The sequence below is a fragment of the Seriola aureovittata genome, chromosome 4 (genome assembly GCF_021018895.1).
Source record: "Seriola aureovittata isolate HTS-2021-v1 ecotype China chromosome 4, ASM2101889v1, whole genome shotgun sequence".
Taxonomy (NCBI): Eukaryota; Metazoa; Chordata; class Actinopteri; order Carangiformes; family Carangidae; genus Seriola; species Seriola aureovittata.
The window spans coordinates 7,490,732-7,511,763 of record NC_079367.1 but is presented as its reverse complement, the minus strand read 5'-3'; the positions used below and the strand labels follow the sequence as shown (position 1 = coordinate 7,511,763).

General features: G+C 42.2%; 3 protein-coding genes across 8 annotated transcripts in view; all 3 read right to left on the bottom strand.

The window, feature by feature from the left end:
* Positions 1 to 1,046: 1,046 nt before the first annotated feature.
* On the bottom strand, positions 1,047 to 3,656 carry LOC130167200 (T-cell surface glycoprotein CD3 gamma chain-like). Of its 2 annotated transcripts, none has more exons than XM_056373166.1 (7): positions 3,464 to 3,656; positions 3,198 to 3,277; positions 3,001 to 3,021; positions 2,615 to 2,824; positions 2,154 to 2,303; positions 1,566 to 1,627; positions 1,047 to 1,461 (listed from the first exon to the last, which is right to left on the bottom strand). In XM_056373166.1, exons 2-7 carry the CDS (start codon positions 3,250 to 3,252, stop codon positions 1,402 to 1,404), a joined length of 558 nt encoding a protein of 185 aa, XP_056229141.1. In that variant the 5' UTR covers positions 3,253 to 3,277; positions 3,464 to 3,656; the 3' UTR covers positions 1,047 to 1,401. The 2 variants fall into 2 exon arrangements, with proteins under 2 accessions (XP_056229141.1, XP_056229140.1); XM_056373165.1 differs by having other exon boundaries at positions 3,198 to 3,274; positions 3,464 to 3,655.
* A 1,334-nt stretch (positions 3,657 to 4,990) lies between these two features.
* On the bottom strand, positions 4,991 to 10,618 carry LOC130167199 (transmembrane protein 25). 3 transcript variants are annotated; one of them, XM_056373163.1, is made up of 9 exons: positions 10,369 to 10,618; positions 9,007 to 9,124; positions 8,446 to 8,790; positions 8,054 to 8,344; positions 7,723 to 7,854; positions 7,603 to 7,636; positions 6,584 to 6,693; positions 5,770 to 5,853; positions 4,991 to 5,695 (listed from the first exon to the last, which is right to left on the bottom strand). In XM_056373163.1, the coding sequence occupies exons 2-9, from the start codon at positions 9,083 to 9,085 to the stop codon at positions 5,622 to 5,624; spliced, it is 1,149 nt and encodes a 382-aa protein (XP_056229138.1). In that variant the 5' UTR covers positions 9,086 to 9,124; positions 10,369 to 10,618; the 3' UTR covers positions 4,991 to 5,621. The 3 variants fall into 3 exon arrangements, with proteins under 3 accessions (XP_056229138.1, XP_056229137.1, XP_056229139.1); XM_056373162.1 differs by lacking the exon at positions 10,369 to 10,618 and adding an exon at positions 9,853 to 9,958; XM_056373164.1 differs by lacking the exon at positions 10,369 to 10,618 and adding an exon at positions 9,853 to 9,957 and having other exon boundaries at positions 9,002 to 9,124.
* Positions 10,619 to 12,257: 1,639 nt separating this feature from the next.
* Positions 12,258 to 21,032, bottom strand: part of sik3 (SIK family kinase 3) — a 32,826-nt gene continuing 24,051 nt past the window's right edge. For all 3 annotated transcript variants that reach the window (XM_056373927.1, XM_056373929.1, XM_056373928.1), the window contains 7 exons: positions 20,296 to 20,465; positions 20,061 to 20,188; positions 18,479 to 19,251; positions 18,133 to 18,287; positions 17,552 to 17,681; positions 17,339 to 17,465; positions 12,258 to 15,975 (listed from right to left, as the gene is read on the bottom strand). In XM_056373927.1, the coding sequence (XP_056229902.1) occupies positions 17,344 to 17,465; positions 17,552 to 17,681; positions 18,133 to 18,287; positions 18,479 to 19,251; positions 20,061 to 20,188; positions 20,296 to 20,465 (1,478 nt within the window). In that variant the 3' untranslated portion in view covers positions 12,258 to 15,975; positions 17,339 to 17,343. The remainder of the gene's footprint in view (positions 15,976 to 17,338; positions 17,466 to 17,551; positions 17,682 to 18,132; positions 18,288 to 18,478; positions 19,252 to 20,060; positions 20,189 to 20,295; positions 20,466 to 21,032) is intronic.

Sequence of the window (21,032 nt, the reverse complement as noted above, 5' to 3'; positions counted from 1 at the left end):
TCTTCTCTTCTTCAGCTCCAGCAGAAAACTGCAGTTTGTAGCTTTGTCACAGACGTGACAAGAGGAAGGCGAAAGACTCCGAGCAGTGATGAAAAAATTTATTAGATTGTCTGACATGTGGAGGCCTCCTCTAAAGTCACCTAGGGTTTCTCACCTCCTCCTCTTCTTTGCTGCTATTTTAAGCTGTTTTTTTTTTTTAACCTTTCTGTCTGCGCTTCTCTTTAGACTTGTGTAATTCTACTAATCACTTTTCTCTCGTTCTGTTTTCCTGTATCTTTATCTTTTGTGCAACAGACTCAAACACACATTTGAAAGCCAGAAGCAACCGGTGGAAGAAGCATTCAGCTCTTTAAAGTACAACAATACAGTAATGTAAAAAAATAATCCATTACAAGTAAAAGTCGTAAGAAGTACAGTAGAGGAGGCTTCCATTTCTCTTATCTGACATCTGTCTGCTAATTACCCATGGCATTTAAAGAGGATTACATATCATATATCATTCTCGATATTTATTTGAATGCAAGAATTCAGATGTTGCAAACAGATCAGGGACTGTTGCAACATATTAAAAATAAATTAAATTTCACTAATCAACTTTTGCTTGTTGTCTAAATAAGCATATATTTCTCAAAATATGCATTGTTTAACAATAATATTATAGTATTATTTACTTGTAGAACAATATCATAATATTACTTGGGTTGGGCTGAATTCTCCCATTCAAATAAAAATTGTGAATGATATGTCAGATGTAATCATCTTTAAATGGTTTATGTAATTAGCGGACATATGTAAGTTTATTATATAAAAGTTTGGTTGGTCTAGTCTAAATAGTCGCTAGGGTAACTGAGAGAAATGCAAAAAGTGTTGCAACTGTCAACGGTCTCCCCTACAATATTTGCCTCTGAAATGTAGCGAGTATTGGGCACCAGTCATAAATTAGCATAAAATGGAAATACGTGAAGTACAAGTACTTCAATCCTTGAGTAAATGTTTAGTTACTTCCCATCACTGCCACTTGCTGCAGACATCACGAGACAACACAATCTTTATTCACTTTTTTTATTTTGCAGCACAGTAATGTCAACACTTTTATAATAAACATTTTTAAGCCATTATGTGTATGAAGAGGGAAAAGGGTATTTAATGAAAATGCCACATTTGTCAATTACATTGCTACCAAAATAAAGCTAACTGATACTGAACTATGACATACAGCAACATGTTAACAAGTTACTCATTATGTAAGTGGTGAGGTCACAGCTTCATCTTACAGGTGTATTGAAAATAAGTGACAAAAGATCCAAAGCAGTATCATACAGAGCAAATTACACCAAGGCTGAAAAACACCCGTCGCCAAGCTACACAGCAAAAAGCATTCCTCCTCCTCCTCCTCTTGTTTCAGGGTTTTTTGTTTTTGATTACATCATATGTGTCTTTCTGACCTTTGTGTCTCAGACGCTGAGGGAGGAAGGATTAAATATTAGAATAAAAAAATAAATATTAAAATTAATATATATAATAATGAAATATTTAATTTCAAAATGATGATGGTAGGAACTTACCTGGTAATGGTCATTCTGGGATCTGCCTGCTTCCGCTGGAACGAGATGCTGTCTATCAGAACCTGAGGATAGATGTATGGATAATATTAGTACAACAACTAAGAGCATCAAGATGCAAAGAGGCTAATCTGATTATTACTATTTTGATTATTATTATAAGCACAATTAGTTGTTCCTATAGACCAGGAAGAACACAAAAAGTATTTTAGGGAATGCAAAACTTATTGTGAAGGAACAAAAAATCGATATAAAAATCCATCGTGGCCTCCGTCATTTCCCCATTTCTAAGCTTTGTGCTAAGCTAAGCTAACTGGAAGCTTCACATTAACCATACAGACATGAACATAAATGAAATGATCACAGATTCACATAACATAAAGTGGAGCACCACTTTAGCGTCTACCATGGTGAAGTGCTAACATAGTGGCTGACTTTTTATATTTTATTTTATTTTTATTTATTGTGTATTCAAAACACAGAAAGTAATTCCTAGTACTTCAAAACATGAAAACATTTTTAAAATGACCAATTTACAGATATATATACATATATATACATAAATAGATATATAGATAGATAGATAGATACTTTTCTTGTTAGAAGTGGACTGGACTGGACCGGTCTGAGCATGAGCCGCGATGAGATAGATACCCACTCCTATCCCAATCGTAGCCACCACATCTCCTATTATTATGCCCATCATGGAGGCCAGCTCCAGCTCTATGCAGTTGTCACAGGCTGGTTACAGACAGACAGACAGACAGACAGACAGACAGACAGACAGACAGACAGACAGACAGACAGACAGACAGACAGACAGACAGACAGACAGACACACACACACACACACACACACACAGCATCTTGAGAATCTGACATTTTTTTAAGTATGATTACTGTTAAGAATGTCTGTACTCACATTATAAACATTATAATACAGTATAAATGCAAGTCATAGATGTATGAAAGTACACACAAATACCATAAAATCATACAAAATACATGAGTGCTTTCATGACATTAGACAAACGCTTTGCTGCAGAACTTACTCCGAAATTTCACGTAGATTTTTAATTCTTCTCCTGCTGTCTTGGCGCTGGAGCAAATGTACTCCCCTGTTTCATCATCGCTGTAGAGCAAATGCCCTGTAAAATTTTCATTGGTTTCAGTGTTTATTATTACTGAATTGTCTCCACAAGACAGCTTAATCCCATCTGATACTGTTGTCACTGTCACTGTTGCCTCTTTTTTCTCAGCTTCTAGAAAAGAGAAACATTCAAATTTAAGACATTAAACCTGCACCATGTGCTAATTATTGAACTGCTTCTTGCAAATTCCTGACAAGCATGCTTTCATCAGGACAGATGTAAACATAATTTCACACATGCAGTCACTATCATGCAATGACATTTAACTGTTAAAGCAGTGTTCTTACCGTCTGCACAACTGACAAACGCTGTGGGAGGAATTAGGAAAGAAAGAAAACATTTACTTTATTGAAACTGGTAAACAATTTGGTACCATTAACATAATTGAGAATTTTGTTTCTTAAAATTAAACTGATATAAATGACAGTCCTCATTCTGATTTCACGTCATGTCATTAAAAACTAAAATTTTGACCGAGGCCTACCTGTCAGCGTCCAAAGCAGCAGCAAACAGCCAGGCAAGACTAAGTGATTTTTCATTATGTGTTTATTCCTCTGAGTTCTGCTGAAGACAGACGGAGGTATTTCAGATCACTGTCAGTAAAAAAGCGAGAATACAACAGAAAACAGGAAGGGCGCCATTTTCTGCTGCCAGTCGACCATTTTATACCACTTAGTGTAAAAGATAACTGATGATGAAAGACAAATACAATCTGATATCCACAGCAAATTTTAAAATATATGTACTGACCTCAAAATAAGAAGAGCTGCAGTGTCTCTGCTGTAAGAGCGTCTAGATCCAGTCCGAGTTTCTCTCTGTATGTGTGTGTATGTGTGTGTGTGTGTGTGTGTGCATAGGAAGTGAGTGTGATTGGTTTATTTTTCCCTCTCAGCAGGCTCTGTTGATATCTTCATCTGGAGGACTTAGTGTCTCTGTGACTTCCAGCAAATGACACCATATGTTAGACACCATGTGCATTTAACTTCATGCTGATTCAAACTTCTGCTCCACTACAGTTCAGAGAGAAAACGTACACTTTTTCCCTCAACGCCCTTTATTTGACAGCTCGCAAATTACGATTTGACAAGTAAAACATATGATAAGCCTATAAAATATGATGCTTTGTTATAAACTACTCAAATTACTGACTTACTGCAAAAGTGAGGTGCCACTTATACATTATTGCAACCGCATCAATAATGTAGTAATATAATATACATATAATAGTACACTGACTTAACTGGAGCCAGAGATTTACTTTTGTTACTTGAATGCATTTTGCTAGTAATACTTGCATACTTGGTGTGGTACATTGAATTTTTAAGTTAGTTAGTTCATTAAAGGATCTAAATACTTCCTGCTAATGTTAGGATACACTGTAAGTGCAATTAAATGAAACTGGATATGTAATATAAACTGTATTTGCAACAGTCAATTGTTCATTCATTCACTGTCTAGTACTTCATTTTCATGACGCAGATATTCACAGATTTAAAATGTACCAAGACAGTTGAACCTGGAAATTTCACCCACATACCATTATTCATTTTGTCATAGCAGCTTTCACATTTTCCAAAACACACAAACAGAATCTGTGATTCAAAATAAAAAAGAACTGGAAATGAACTCACTACCAGCTTGATATAAGCTGAACTGACTGATCAGTCTGTTAACACTGACTGTCTAGTTGCTTTCTGAGACGCGTGGAGCAGCTCCATCTGGTAAAACAAAGACATGAACACAACCGTGTGTGTTCAGATAAATATTTTAATTTCCTGCATGTTTAAATGTTTGTCCCGCTGTGTGTGACTGCAGACTACATTCCCTGGTTAGCACAGAAGCAGCAGAGAGAGAGAAAGAAAGAAAGGAGATGCTGCCACAAATTCTGCTTCCTGTTTGAAGAAAAGCCACAATACACTGTGACCTAGAGCTAACACCTGGCACACACACACACGCACGCACGCACGCACGCACACACACACACACACACACACCCACACACACACACACACACACACACACACACACACACACACAAACATAAATTATTCTCTTCTGCACCTGCTACTGTATCATTCCCAGTAAAAAAAAAAAAAAAACATGCAACGATGCTTTCACCATCACAAAACACACACTCATCCTCAGCACCATGCGTAAAATACACATTACCTTCATGACTAACAGAAAATCCTCCATATTTCCCAGTTTATAAATCAACTCAAAGGTGCCCCCTGGTGAGTACCAATAAAACTACAGCAAGTCCAGCATTTACTTACATACAATTTCAATATTATCTTTATTAGATGTCCTCTTTTATACACATATGCATATGCATACAAATATACAGTACATGACATGTTACATGTCCATATACAAATACATACTCTATAATTATGGACCACTTTATTTAGGTATTAGCGGTCAAAAATGTAAAATCTCACATACAGTACATTATCCTGGACATTCTGGTCTTAGCATAGAACATTTAATGCATTCCAATAATGCAACAGGGACGACGACGTTATGAGCATGGTGGTTACAGGAGGAAATCATGTCCAAACATTTCAGAATATGAGCTTTTTTATGTAGAAATCATACTTTGCATTGTTGAGACAAGCAGTGTAAATACCCGAACGCTCGATTCAGAGAGACAAGAACAGGGACAGTTTTGTTTCGCAGACATGATACTCACATTGAGCGTGTTGATTCTGTTATCTGGTCCAGAAACTGATAAGAGCTCCACAATAACATAGCCTGTGGTTGCTGGTCATCCGCTGTCCAACTAGAAGGTGACGGATGAGTGGTAGAATGACTGACTGGCAGTTGTTCTGGGTTTCCTCTTGGACAGCTGCACTGTTGGGAGCAGTTATGCATGCATGTACAGTCGGTGTGCTAACTTTGAGGTAAGTCAGAGCCAGATCTCCTCACTGCTTGTGCTGTTCACCTTATAGATGTAGCCCACCATCGGATACCTGGCGAAACCTGGGAATCATCGGGGAGAAAGTGTAAGTATAAATAATAAAAAATGCAGCAGTATCAAAATGTATTTCCCTGACCTCTGGCGGCATAGGCTAAAGACAGATCTTCCTCCTCCTCTTCCTTCTTCTCTCCCACACTGTTCTGCTGGGCAGCCTCTCGGGCTACGAGAAGAGATGCAGGAAAGATGGAGGACACGGGAGGATGCAAGAGAAACAATGATTCTGCGGGGATAGCTTTTAGGAAATAAACTCATTTTTATCTATTCATTTATTTATTTGTTTGTTTGTTTGTTTGATTAGGAGAGTGATGCCATTCTCTTGTGACCCTCTTCACCTCCATGTGAGGAAGGATACAGTATGTGGTCATGTTTAGAATGAGACAATAGTGCTGTTTGGACTTGGTACATCATTTTTCACTGAATCTTGAGGCGTCCCATTTGTTATTGTTTTTCAACTCACTTTCAGATGCATCCATCACAGACAAGTACTCTTCTAGGATCTCTATACTGTATGTCTTTTATCTTTCTGTTTTCCAAAGAAGCTGATGCTGACACCCTCTATGACGTTACATCTACATATCAGTTCTTCTAAGGATATTATTAGTAAATTTATTTGGGAATATGCATGTAAATAATAACACATGGTGCATATTACAAATTAATGATTTAACAAATCTCCAGATACTACAGAAACAAAACACCCTGCGAGTCTGGGACCCACAGGTAGGATCTAGGATCACCTGTAGGATTTATGGACTGAATAACTCACTGATTGTTTGTAACAAGAACCTGGCTCGCATTTTACACCCAGATGGAAGTTTGTTGGAAACTTTTGTGTGGTCATTTACATCAAATTCCAGCACGCAGAGCATCCTATTGTGGGAAACTCTTACCTTTTCTCAAAGTGCTGAGGTCATTGAGCTGCATGTTGGAAGGCAGAGACATGTTCTCTCTGGGGATGATGTTCATATCAGCTTTCTCTGTCTTCAGATTGACAGAGTCACTGTGCAGGAAATATGGAGCAGAGATATCAAACTCGGACATGAGGTATTCATAAGAGAACAAAAATGCCTTCATCAGTGTTTTCCTTCCAGTCCACTGATGTGCTGAGATGGAAGTTATTAGTGATATATCTGTCAAAGTGGTGTCAATTCAAAGAAGGTGGCTCTGGGAAAAGGGAGAATGGGGATATCCACTTCTTAATAATTACTTAACATTATAGCTCACTTTTTCAGTATCAAAGATGTGTTTATTCTCTACAAGTGACATGTGGATGTGATTATGTGTAAGGCTGGGTTTTAAGGCTGAGGCCTAGTGTCTTCAGTACAGTCTGCAGGACACTGTCTGGTCTTCACCGTACAATATGTGTGAGGTGCTGAAACCATGACAGAACATGTGACACGTTAAAGGAATAAGTTGACATTTTGGGGAAATAAACATATGCACTTTCTTGCTGATAGCCACTGCCAGCAGATGTTTAGTTTAGCTTAGCATAAAGACATATGGGAAATGGGTAACAGCTAGCGCCTGGCCATGTCCAACAGTATAAAAATCCACTTACCGGCTCCCTTACTTTTTGGCTTTGTGCAATCACTTCCTGGGGTCTCTGGTGGTTGCCTAGCAACCTCACTGTGACAACATTATTCCTTGGTAACTTTTGCTAAGCTAACCGGCAGCTATGGGTGTCTACATATTTAACACACAGTAATGACAGTGGTATTGACTTGCTTATTACTTCTTACCTCCTTACACTTTAGCACGTAAAGAATCACCACTTTCTGGTTAAAAGATGATGCTAACTTTCTGTCTACCATTACACATCTACAACAGTCTTTATCCAGAATCATCTGACTGTTGGACTACTTTGCTTCTTCTCAAAATCTAATGACAGAAGTTTGATTACTTTGTTTACCTTTTCTTGGTCATCAGAATCTCCACTGGCTCGTCTGTAACATAATACACAGAGATGTATATATATTACAGGTTTTTCTAGGCGACTTGCTGACTGCACACAAACACACTGCAGTCTCACCAATGGTCTTGCTTTTGTTTTTTTGCATGAGGCAGAGAACTATCAGACTGAGGATGAGGAGGGCCATGAAGGCCATGGCTCCCCCAGTCACTATTCCCAGCATGGGCACCTCCACACGAGACTGCAGGAACTCTGAGGAGAGATGGAGAGAGTGAAATAAAGGAGTAATTTGACATTTTGGGAACAACGCTTATTCCCTGTCTTGACAGAGTTTGATAAGAAGATTGATAACACTTTTATATCTGTACGGTAAATATGAAGCTGCAGCCAGGAGACAGCGTAACATAATAGAGGCCTTATTGGTTTCCCTTTGCCTTTTACCATCCCTGACCTGCTAACGTGAGGTTGCTCTGCACCGTTCCCACACTGTTGCTGGCGTTCAGCGAGACATTCCCTGATAGGCTACTGAGCGTCACCCTCAGCGTGTGATTGGTCAGCCAGGGGTAGCTTCGTGAGTCCAGGATGAGGAAGTCAGAGGTGTTAGCTACCAACTGGCCAGACTGGTCGACGAAGGTGATGGTGGCAGGTGGGTTGGACCGTACCAAGGCGAATAGGACCAGGGAGAGGCCTGGGTCTGAGGTTTCACTGTAGTGGGCGTTCACCCTGAGGATCTCTGGCTGGACTGGGAGACAGAGCAGAGGGATAACTCAGCACTTTAATCAGTGTATCAACAGAAAATAACTGCGTCCACATATAATCCTGAAACATTTCACACAGACTCACACTGGACGTTGAGTGTGACTGTGGCGTTGTAGCTCTCTCCTGTCCGGGGATTTGAGGCCACACACACTAGCTCCCTGTCCCACTTTCTGGCCTGCAGAGAGAAGGTGCTGTTGTGATTGATCCCTGGTCTCATGACCTCAGAATCTTCCTGCGATGTCATCACCAGGCGCCCACGGTTGGGTGATGGCTCTCCCTGCGGCACCCCGTTCAGGTACCAGGTCAGCATTGGAGGGGCGTGAGGATCCCAGCCATCTGATTGGCAGTTAAACCTGTGTGTCGTGTTCTCATGCATTGTCAATGCTCCCCGGTGCCATCCATCAATTTTGGGGGCGGGCTCAATCGCACCTGTGGTTAAATAATAATTATATAATTGGACTAGGAACAATAGGAACAAAATATGACAAAATAAATCATTTCAATTTTTATCTAACCTGACTGTAAAGGTACCAAAGACGAATTTCTCTAGATGTGTGACTTTATGTGAAGTGTCAGACTCAAGCTGAATTCTGTTAAACAAAAGAAACAGGTCCGGTATAATGACAGTATAGTTGTGTACCTCACCTGTCCAGGATAAGGCCAGTGTGTGAAGGAACACAACAGCAGAGCCCGATGCCCACCTCCTCAGACACACACGCTCCATACTGGCCCAATGGAGCACCGCATTCACACACACATCTACCTGCATGCACAAGAAATTACAAATGTTACTGTAAAGAAAATCATTCTTCATAACTGGAAACAACTACAACAGCATAGTGTTTAAGGTTCACTTCAACTAAAAAAAAAAAACATAACCATAACCTCTACCAGTGGAGATATTTTGGATCTGAAAACTACAAATCACTGACCATACTGTCGGCATTTGAATGGGATTGTGGGTAATGTAGGCACCAGGTTTTGACAAGAAAAAAGAATCTGTGAAATAAAACAGATGACATTTCTGATGCATTGATTCTGAAACTTTTTTAAACTGTATATCATGAGTCTAAAAAAAGGGTATAGTGATGCAGTGCTAACACAATGGAGAGCTCTTTTAATGACCTTCTTACTCTGAGCAGACCACAGACCTCACTGTGGACAGCTTTCATTGCAACATTGAAACTCCATAAATAAGGTCTATGGATTATCCCAAGGAACCACCTGCAGCAATCTCAGAGATGGATATTGCAAAACATAAACAATGACTCAATGCCACCGTGGGAGCATGAGGCTGTAGGCTTCAGTTTGTTATTCAACTGAACTCACCTTTCACTTAGACTCTGATGGTTGAAAATGAGACGCAGACAGAGCTACTGAAATGAAATTACCCAATCAATGCAATAAAAATAAACACAACAGACGGTGACATGCTGAGACTCTCATTTTTAAATCATTCGCTGCCTGTCCAGCTTTGATTTGCAGACTTACCTCATTACAACAATATAAAACATTCACAGGCTTGTTTGGATCTGTGGTGAATATGCACACACACACACATTCATACAGTAAGTGCAAGGAATGAGTCAGGTCCATGGTCATGTCTAGTGCTTGCTTGCAATCTGGGTCATGTGATCTGTGTGAGCACCTCAGACGAAAGCAGGAACTGAGCCGACAAGGAAACTACACATAATTCTACACATAAGGGGACAATGAAGAAAATGATCTTTTACACATGCACACACATCATGGAAGGTGTTGCAGCTCTGTGCATTCAGGCTGAGGATACTAGAATTGCACTGACATTCAGGGCAATTTAACAGGCAGCAAGGGGCTATGTATTTCAGTGTAGGTCTACACACACACACACACACACACACACTCTCTCTCTCTCTCTCTCTCTCTCTCACACTGCGCTTTGCAAGGCTGCATGCAGGCATTTCACTACAGATGTGTGCACTGAAATACAGAAATGAGACCCTATATAATACACACACACAGTATTACCTCGGCCCTTTCTGCAGACGCTGTTGTGATTCAGCCTGCTGGAGCTCCATGGCAGCAGAGGAGGAGAGAAGGGAGAGTGAAGGATGGTGATAACAGCAGAGAGATGAGAGGCAGCCCTCCCTGACTCAGTTGCTTTCCCATCTGCGTACACTCATGCACTTAAACACACACACATATACACACACAGCTCTCTGCAGGGTATACGGCAGCTCCAGTAGCAGCGTTCACTAGATGGCAGGGCTGGCTGACGCAGGCAGTCACGCTTTCGCCACTCCAAGAGAGTGGGAAGGGGGGGGCAGCTGAGGAAAGAGAAGAGGGTGAAGGCAGGTTAAATGAGCAGAGGACGCAGAGAGAGAAGGAGAGGGCGGGCACAGAGTCATGAGGGAAATAAAAGAGATGTGGGAGAGGAGGGGAGAGAAGACAAGAGGAGAGGAGAGGAGAGAAGACAAGAGGAGAGGAGAGAAGACAAGAGGAGAGGAGAGGAGAGAAGACAAGAGGAGCTTTGTGCAAAACATCAATCTTTAACGATCTGCCCAGGGATTGAACGTAGCTTGTGGTGGATAGAAGAGAGTAAACTGTCAGTTCAGGGGGATAAACTCATCTAAACAAACTCATCCACGATTCCTGTCCATCACCAGGCATGTTGAAGTCACCGCTGATATACAGAGGCTGACACACCACAAGGCTCACATTGTCTGAGCTCAGTTACTTCAGACTGGAAAGCCTCTGCAGTGCAGCTGTACAGACCAGAGCAGCAGCATGCAGAGCACTGCAGCCAAAAGGCAGACAAAAGAAACAAGCTCAGAGTAAAGGTGTATTTCCATGGGAACATGCCAAATTGTGACTTACAGAGAGATTACATTACTCTCAAGGAAACACTGCTTTCATTAGTTTTTGTCTCATTAAGTAATAATAAAAAAAATCTTTTGTTTGGGATCCTTGAAGAAAAAGCATTTTGATCTTATGTATATCACCAATCATCTTTGGAACAAGGTCAACAGAAGGTTAGGAAGCATCTAGACTTCATGAGCTGATGAAACAATATTGCATATTAAAGGCATTTTAAACCCAGTATTGCATCAGTAAATGTAAACGGATAGCTGTGTAAATTGATACTGCACAGCACATCTCCTCACTCACTATTGACAGGACCGGTTGGTGCTAGACAGTCAGGTAACACCTGTCTTTAAACCTTCTGGATGAAACTCAAATATTTGTAAGAACGAACACACACACACACACACACACACACACACACGGCAGAAAGAGTGAGCTGTTAGCTGCCATGCAAACTGGTGAAATGGACCCGTCACGTCTCATCCTGGAGTTGATGCTCCTGTAAGTGTCAGAGCGTTCGTGTGAAACGCTTTGATTGGTGATTGTGCTGCGCTCACTCTTTTCATCCCCGAGTGCAGTGCAGCAAGAGTGTTTCTGGTTCAACAGCACCGTGTTGTGCAAGAGCTGCCAATTGGAGCCGGATGCTACTGCATAGTCAGTTGACCCAGGTGAATGACGATTGTACCTTTTTCATTGATGCCAGCGGGTCTTTTGACCTGTGTAAAAGGGGCTTTACAAACTGCACGGACAAGATTTCCCCACTGTAAAAATATCAGCTTGTGTCTTCATCACAACTTTTTAAAATCAACAAATTTCAGGAATCTTAACAAGATTATATAAAATAAACAAACAAAAAAACAAACAAACATTTGTTAGTATTTTCACATATTAATATCAGTACCGCCCCCAAAAGTCCAGTATCGTTTGGACTGTCAGATTTAAATCATCACAACTAGTCTGGAAGCCGGTCGTGGCATCAGTCAACAGTAATACAAAAGCTTTCATTTCTGTATCAGGCATGTAGCTGGCATCACAAAGACATACAAGTCATGACCTTTTTAAATTATTTCTTTATTTATATATATTTATTTATTCATCTCAGTTTGGTTGATATTCTTTTTAATCATTGTTGTTGCACTTTAGTATTTTTGTACTCAACAGAAATGAACATAAAAACAAAACAAAAAAGAAAAAAAGAAAACAAAAGAAAAGAAAATTTGACAAAATGAACCAATAGAAAACAGAATGAACCTAAAACAGGAGTGGAGCAGAGAGCTGGCTTGCTGAGAAGGGAGGCCGGGGTGGAGCAAAAAGATAGAAGTCAGGGATGGTAGAGTTAAGACAGGAAAAGAAAAAGGGGAGGAGATGGGTCAGTCTGATCAGGGAGATGTGTGTGAGGCAGCTCTCTCCTCCCCATTACCTCTGAATCTGGTGCTGTGCTTTCCATTCACTCGAGCTGTCCCTTCCTGTGTGCCTCTGCTCTTTCCCCCCTCACAAGGATCTGAAACAACAGTTCTGGTACTGGTCACGGTATCAGACGAAGTGGAGCCTCTGGTCTTAATTTTAGTGTTTCTATCCTGTCATGGGACAAGAGTCATGCAATGTCTTCCATTCCAGCCATTTCCTCCCCAAAAAACCCTGCAAAGTACTCAATTCATTCTCTTCCAGATCTCAGTTTTGGCTTGGTGTAAACAATGAGAGAAAACGAGAGGAAAGATCTGAAAGAGGAACAAATGAGCTGGAGGGGAAAGTTTGATGAAATGAGGAAAAGCTTCTTCTGCCCAATGAGACATCAACTGACTTTTGGGAAGAAACAGAAAATGCATCAGATCCAGTTAATTTCATGAATCTGTCCCACTCTCACCGATTACTCCTGTATGCACTCTTGTTTAGAAGCTAATTACATCACATCTGAGTAAGAGCGAATGCTGGTAAACAGGAAGTGACATGATGTGAATGGAAACCACAGGTGCTGCATGACACCACCTACAGCTCTCAGATGCATATAGCAAACAATATGTCAACCATGCAGCCAGGTACTGTGAAATCTGGCCAGTATAAACACATACAAGTGGAGCTATATTCTTTGCACCAGTCTCTTGCTGGACAATTATAGACTCAATATGCAGGGGTAGAGTATATGGGAGGATAAATAGAGAGAAAATAATAAAACTTAAAAAAAAAAAAAAATCTAAAAGAAACGGGGGGAGGGTTTCAATCCTCTGCTGTGGTCCCCAGTGTGCTGCAGCCTCCATCTGGCTGTGCTTTAGCCTCATTCAGCTAAGGGTGCACAGACCATGGTAGACATGTTTAAGGTGGGCGCACCTTGCCCTGCTCTGACCACAACCTTGTATTCCTCTGCCGTGGAAGAATTTAAACGATTCCTTCCTATGGTCGCCTCCTGGAAATGTTTCCCTTTTATGGTTTGGAGGTGTGTCCAGGTGTATCCAACTAAGACAGGATCCATTAACCATTCATGAAACGTTGCTTCCTCCGATCGTCCCTTACAGGCTTGGGAGGTTTGGGGGGTGAGGAGGAGTAGGAGGAGGAGAGGGGCAAAGCAAGGAGCGCTGAAACGATATAAGTTAAAGAAAAGCAAAAGAGGGGAGAGGGCGGTTGAGTAATAGTAGTTGTAGATTCCTCCTTGGTTGCCATAGTAACAAGGTTAGCTTGGAAGGAGGGGGCCATGTCCGTAATGCTTCGTCTGATCAGAAGCCGATGTAATAAAAGGTGGTGGGCGGATCACAGCAGACAGGTAAGGGCAGTAAGAGAGAGAAAGAAGAGGGTTTGTCCGTCTCCACACTTGTGATGTTTAGGATGATATGTCAGCTATTTTACAAGTTATTCCCTCGTTTTTTGTCTTTTTTTTCTTCTCTTTTTTAGAGTGTCAAGTCTCTGTAGCACCCGAACCAACCCAGACAAAGCCCAAAGCCTGACCCTGTATAGCCTGCCGCAACTACCCCATTAACAGAAAACAGGCCCAACATCAACAAGAATGACAGTCACAACAACATCAACGACTGAAATGATACTTTTAAGAGCAACACAAAATAATTACTCTCCTCTTATTCAAGTGTCTCGATATAATAATATTAAAACAAATAAGAACAATCTTTTTTTACGAGACAGAAAGAGCACTGTCTCTCTTCTCTCTGTCCTCTTTTGGCTAGAAATCTCAAAGATTCATAAAACAAAAAGAAAAACACTTTGAAGACATCCAAAAATACAAATGATAAACAAGACCAATATAAAAAAGCCTCCCCAACAACATCTAAAAACAAAAAAGTAACAAAAAAACAGAAATTGCAATAGCGTTCTATACATGGCATCACTGTACAAGGAAAGGAGCAAATGTCTGGTAAAACTACCCACAATGCAATACACTGTCACTGACATGGGTAAGGAGGAAGAGGGATGGAGAAAAGGGGGAACACAAGGTGGGGAAAGTTAGGGTCGGAAGGGGTGGGGCTAGTGGAATTGAAAAGCAGGGTAACAGCATGACAGAGAGCGAGGGACTGTGAAGAGGGGTGGAAACAGACAGAGAGAGAGAGAGAGGATAGCTTGAACCGAAAGTGCAGAATTACTTAAGTAATCAAAGAACAATGTTGTCTTCCTTGCAACACAGAACTGTTTTTCCTTTAATAATAACAATAATAATAATAATAGTAATAATATCCATTATAATAAAACTTCTTTTACAGAAAACAGTAATAACAATAAGAGTAACAATATTGACCATAATGCCTTCATGGACATTAGCCGTAAAAATTAATTTTAAAATAAAATAAAAAAGAAAATGAATGCCAGAACAACAAAAAAAAAAAAAAACCCAAAAAACAATGAGAGCTGGTTTGTCCTGTGCGATGTCACTGAGCTCCATCTTTGGAGAGAGCGTTTTTGTTGCCCAATTGGAGCCTGACCCAAAACACCCGCCACCCGGCCAAAAAGTGACCGCCGCCGAGATTTCAGCCCGCTCCGGAATGATCTGCTGCAGGTCAGCAGGAGGGGGGAGAGAGGGTGGAGCAGACTGAACCTCATGGATACCTTTCCCCTATGCTCACCCCTTCTTCTCAGTCATGCTCTCTCTCTCTCTCTCTCTCTCTCTCTCTCTCACACTCACACACACACACACACACACACACACACAATCACACACACAATCACACACACAATCACACACACAATCACACACACACCTAATGTGAATACTTTGGGTTTGTGGCAGCACTGTGTATGTTGGACTCCATGGTCTTGCGAGTGTGACTGTATCAATTCATTGGCCAATGAGGCACATAATGAAGTATGCCAACAGTTAAGAGTACAAAGGATGAAAGGGGAGGTTTAGGTCAGGGCAGCGGGTGGGTGTGGGACGGGGGTGGGGTGGGCTAGGTTTGTAAGGGGAGGAGGTGAGGGGGTCGAGTTGAAAGAGGAGAGGAGTGGAAACCCAATCTACCCACGATGGGGAGTGAAAAGGAGCAGACAAACTGCGACAATGAATGCTGGATGTCTGTGCAGAAAATGCTGGCACTTTGACCTTTGAACCCTGACGCCCCACCTGTGACCCCCCCCACCCCTCTGATGTCTACACCCACCCACACTCCCCCTCTCTCACGCAGACTGCCCTCCCACGGACAGATGGAGACAGACAGATGGACGTAGAGTGCCCCCTGTTTGGGCAAACGACGGTGGTTTGGCGTGATGCTGCTCAACTCAAGTCAACACAACTCAGGATGGCTGATATGGACCGCTGTACACAGGATACACACTTTCCTACAGAAAGACACAGGGAGAGACGAAACAATATTATTATTAACAATATAGTTTTGCTTCTACTATTTGATTTTTCTTATCTTGGATCAAAGGCTCAATAAAAAATGACCCATAATGTCAGTCCATTTATCTTACAATATCTCAACAAAGATTTTCACTGCATGTCTAACATGCTTACATGTTATACTAGTATTAAAATAACTCTTAAAAATCTGGATTGGACTGGGTCATCGATCTCCACTAATTTTACACCTGAAGATCAGTTTACTTGTCAGCAGCAGTACTACTAGCCTCTGAGGACAGCTGTATAATGCTTTCTGTGGCATCGGCAGGCAAGGAAGCTGATGATGTCATCAGTGTTGTCTCAGCTTAGACTCTGAGACTACAAATTTTTAACAGAAGGTTTCTGTAACAAACAGTATGTGAAGTTAAAACTGAGGATATCTCAGCCTTTGCTGCTTTGATTTTGACTATCCGCTTTTCTAATCTGTCTCTTCTGAGGCCCTTGACTTTATAGAAGTTAAAAAAATTACAGTGAACTACTGTACAGTTGTCCCCCCCTTGGACTTCATTATGTTTTGTTTTATGCCACTAAATCACAGTGGATGTATAATATTGAGGATTTTTGACACCTGATGACATAAAACAATTTACTAACTGATAAAGAAAATGAAGAACAACAGATAAAACAAAAAATAACAGATCGCAGATATAATCCCTCCCTTTACTACAGCAAAACTGACTGCAGGTAATAACTGGACAACACATCACCTCTGTCCAACCAGAGTGACACGTTATTTAAGTTAAATATGTCTGTGGTTTAGATTTCTGTAAAACCTATATCTCATGGACAAAGATACATTGTAAACAAATCAGCACCCAGTTAGCAAGTGGATTAATTTGTTGCCCCGTTAATATTTGAGAGTCTTTTGGGTTGTATTCTTGCTGGTTTTGGTTTGATGCCAAAAAGCCAATGGGATTGAGTGATGTAAAAACAAAACAAGAAACAGAGGGTTAAAACTGTTTACAGGCACATAAAGATCTGCACAGGAGTGACATAAACAGATCAAATGGACAGATGAAGTGAAAGCCAGGTAATAAATGTCAAGTTTACCATAAAATCAAGGTCAAAAGCACTTAGTAAGCGATTAAACTCTATTAAAAATAAGTTTTACAAAGTAATTTATAGGGCGGTGTGGCACCAAAAGGAGCCTGCCTGATAAGTTTTGGCTGCGGGGAGGAAACCGTCTGAGTTTGCAACTGTACATGTTGCTATTAATGTATATGCAGTTGTCAAAGTTGTTCTTGTATAAAAAGAAGATAATCTCTTACTAACAAACCTTTGCTATGTTTGTGTGTGTACCTGTGCTAGACCCCAGCCTGCTCCATGCTGTACTGCAGGTCAGGGGGCTTGTAGCTGAGGAGCATGTCACTGGTGCAGGAGGAGGGGTAGCAGGCTGCCGCGTGGAGGTCCCCTTCGACATCACACACTGCATGAGAAACGCACGCATCTTTTAGTGATCTGGACAAGGAAAATCCACACATTGTTTCAGATATTTTCATGTCTCCTACTGACCTGACTCTTCCCGCTGGTGCAGCTGCTGGCTTCCTGTCAGTGACGTCTGGCTGAGGATGTCTGACATGCGAGCGGAGCTTAATGCCTTTCCAGCCAAAAGGCTCATCCCAGACATGGGCTCTGCCTGGTCCTGAGCAGAAAGTGAATAACAGATTTAGAATGAAATTTAATGAACAGCTTCTAGCAGCCATGATGACTCAGAACTTTGTTTGGATGATTGGATATGCTTATAGTGTATTGATGCCTCCAAAAACCATCTAACTGAATGTGACTTCTTGGTTCAGTCAGTCATGCAAACATTTGCTTTCTTCCTTCAGCTCTAACCCCACTAAATGAGCTCGCTCCAACACTACACTGGTGATGGCAATATTGGAGAATAAGCAGATTCTCATACCCAACAAATATTAACGTGCCATACAAATGTTAGATTGTTTCTGCCAATGCTTATGCATGCTATCACACTTAAATTACACTGAAAAGCACTTTGATTAGCTTTTTTCATGCTGCAGACTTACTACAGCTGCTCATAACAGAATGTAGTCAATCTGGTCTAAGTGAATTATCAGCAGGCTTTCACTCACATAGGCATCATCACAGGTCTGGATGGTGTGGTGGCGCTGTAGCTGTCCACGGGACCTATAGGCGTCACCCTGGGGACCTCGTGAATAGCCCACACCATTATGATCAGGCACCTCCATGGCCTGCCCCGGGGGCCTGCACTCCACATGCTCAGGTTCTGATAGAAAACGTAGGTTCACACTGTGTATTCAATTTTTATGTCTTATCTTAATGTCTGAGTTCTTTTAATGCAAGCCAGCAACACAAAGGTGATGGTAAACAAAAAATATTTCAGTCAGTGAGGATACAGGACACTGGACTCTAAATCTCTATAGTGAGTTTTGAAACAGCCCTGTTAACAGGTCTCACCTCTAGTTGCTTGAGCACTCCTTATGTAGCCGCCATGCCTGTGTGTAGGGGAGCTGTAGGGTGGGGTGCCTCCTCGGGGAGGCCCCAGGAGCTCATGACCTTCTGCCGCCTTGGCCAGCAAGCCCTCGTGTGGGTGGTGGTAGCCAGTCGGCACCTCATCCTCCTCCATGCTCTCCGAGTGAGGTAAGCTGGAGCAAGGTGCCTGGGCTGGGTGCTGCTGAGGCTGGACCTCCGGGGTTCGAATCTGGAGTAGGTGGAGGTAGTGCTGGCCTCCGGAGGCACCTTGTGGCGCCGGTGGCTCCAAGCTCTCACCCTGGCTCAGCTGGTGGAGAAGCAGCATCTCTCCATACTCTTGGGGTGGACCGCTGGGTGGTGTGGGGGGTGCTGGACATGAGCGGGGGCTCTGCCTCTTCAGCAGGGCAGCCAGGTCTTGGGGGGGCAGCCTGGGATCAGCATGGCCTGTTAAAGAGTGGCGGGGGGACAGGAGGCCCTGCAGGGTGGGAGTGACGTGCTGTTGTGGGGGGCGGTAGTCCAAAGGAGTTGGGGAGAGCAGGGCCTGCTGTAGTGTAGAGGGGGTGCCATAGCTGCCAGTCCCCACCGCCCCGCTCTGGTAACCCTCCAGGCTGGGGACTTTGAGGGAGGCTCCCTGCAGGTAGGGACTAAAAGAGCCAACCACCCCGGAAGCGCCCCGAGAGGCAGCTGTGTCGCCAGAGAAGAGGTGGGGATTGAAATGGGCCTGGTCGTAGCCCGATGTGAAGCGGCCAAGGCTGCGACTGGAAGGGGGGACAGGAAGAGGGAATGCAGAGGATAGTTAGCTGCCTGTTGTCGAACAGCAACAAGCTCCCAATCCTCTTTAAGATGCAAGTACATCACTGAGCTTTCAACAACCTACAAGAGGACTTCATCAAGTCACTGCACAAAGCTTAGCAACCATTCAGGTTGGGTCCAAGTTCAAGTATTTACTAAGAGGTAAGGACACTTCCAAAGGATAAATTTTGATTATTGTGTGATTGAAGATTGCTACATGTCCTCTCAGTGAAGGCGGTCCTGGTTACAGGGGACTGTTCATGGGATGATTATATCAGGGGTCACAGGATGACTGATGACCTATTCCAACAGGTGGGACCTCTACATATACTGTACTTCTAAAACACATCCAACCACTCACCCAGCTACTCTGAGGCGGAGAATTTGTTGAGGATGTCATCTCAGGCAAAGTCGATGTAGGAATTTTGTTAATTTTCAATACTGGTAACAAATAATGTCCTTATTGTCTGCCCCCTTATACATATAATCTCTGGCCTGAGCAACAGAATTACTGTCTTAAGCTTCAAAATACAGTTTATAAGAAAAAAAAATGAGTGGACATGGCAGAAATGTAACAGTGAGAAACATAAAATCATACACAGAAATACACCAAATAGCATGCAGGTGTCTATTCAGGGTGGCAAGGTCATGGAAAGTAATAAAACAAAATTAAAAACAAGAAGATGGAAGGACATGACACAGAAACAGTCCAGTGGTATTGTTGGGAAGGTTTGGCAGCCATCAGGGGACGTGGTGACAGGATGGGTGGGGTCACCTGTGCATCTCGGCGTTGTCTGCGCTCAGCTGCTTCCCGAGGACCCTGTGTCCCCCTGGCGTGGACAGAAAGCTGCCCTGTCTCTGTGCCCCACCTCCCAGCTCCACTTCTTGCACCTGAATGGTCACCTGGACAAACAGTCAACGTTGATATCCATTATTCAGGATCACTTATGAATAATTTAGGGAATCAGCAGCCGAGACACAATTGTTTTAAATTGGCTGTTTGTAGTCACCTGCTGTTGTTGAGGTACCGCCTGTGCCAATGGGACAGTGGGGCGGGCAGATGGTGCTTGTTGATTTGTCGGTAGAGTGACTCGAGGCAGGGCTGTGGGAGGTGGGCTGCCACTCTGGCCCTGGTAGAGCGCTGGAGCACCGTGCTGGTACTGCACTGGTGATGGACCTCCTAGGAGAGGAGAGGAGGAGCGGAGTTAAAACTATGGCCAATGTTTCCCTCTGGTAATGAGAATACATTTTCATGAAGATTTAACCAGATCAAGTACAAAATCTTCAAAGTTCAAAGCATAGATTGAGTCATGAACTGTTGCTCATTTTTCTTTCCAAGTTTCCATAGTTTAGCTGGTCTTCATTTTATCTATTTAGGCTTGGAGAGGTACAGACTAAATTAAATACTACTTTTCACTCATGGTTAGGCTTGGTCTCAACTGGCAACATAAGTAATGGTACCATTACAATAAAATCCGTTTTTATCTCCACATAGTAATTACAAGTTATTGTGTTCTTGATGACGGATGTGTTTACTCACCTGCTGCCCCCGTTTTCACTTAAAAAAACATCTTCATTGATTCAGCTTAAACTACACCTTCTGGTATGTTATTCATAACACAATGTCAAAAAATTAACGTATGTCAGACGTCAATGTTTGTGTACAGATGACAAAAGCCAGTGAGTAATCAAGAGTCAGACACTTTCAAAACACTAAACTGTACAACCAGATATTCTGAATCCTGAA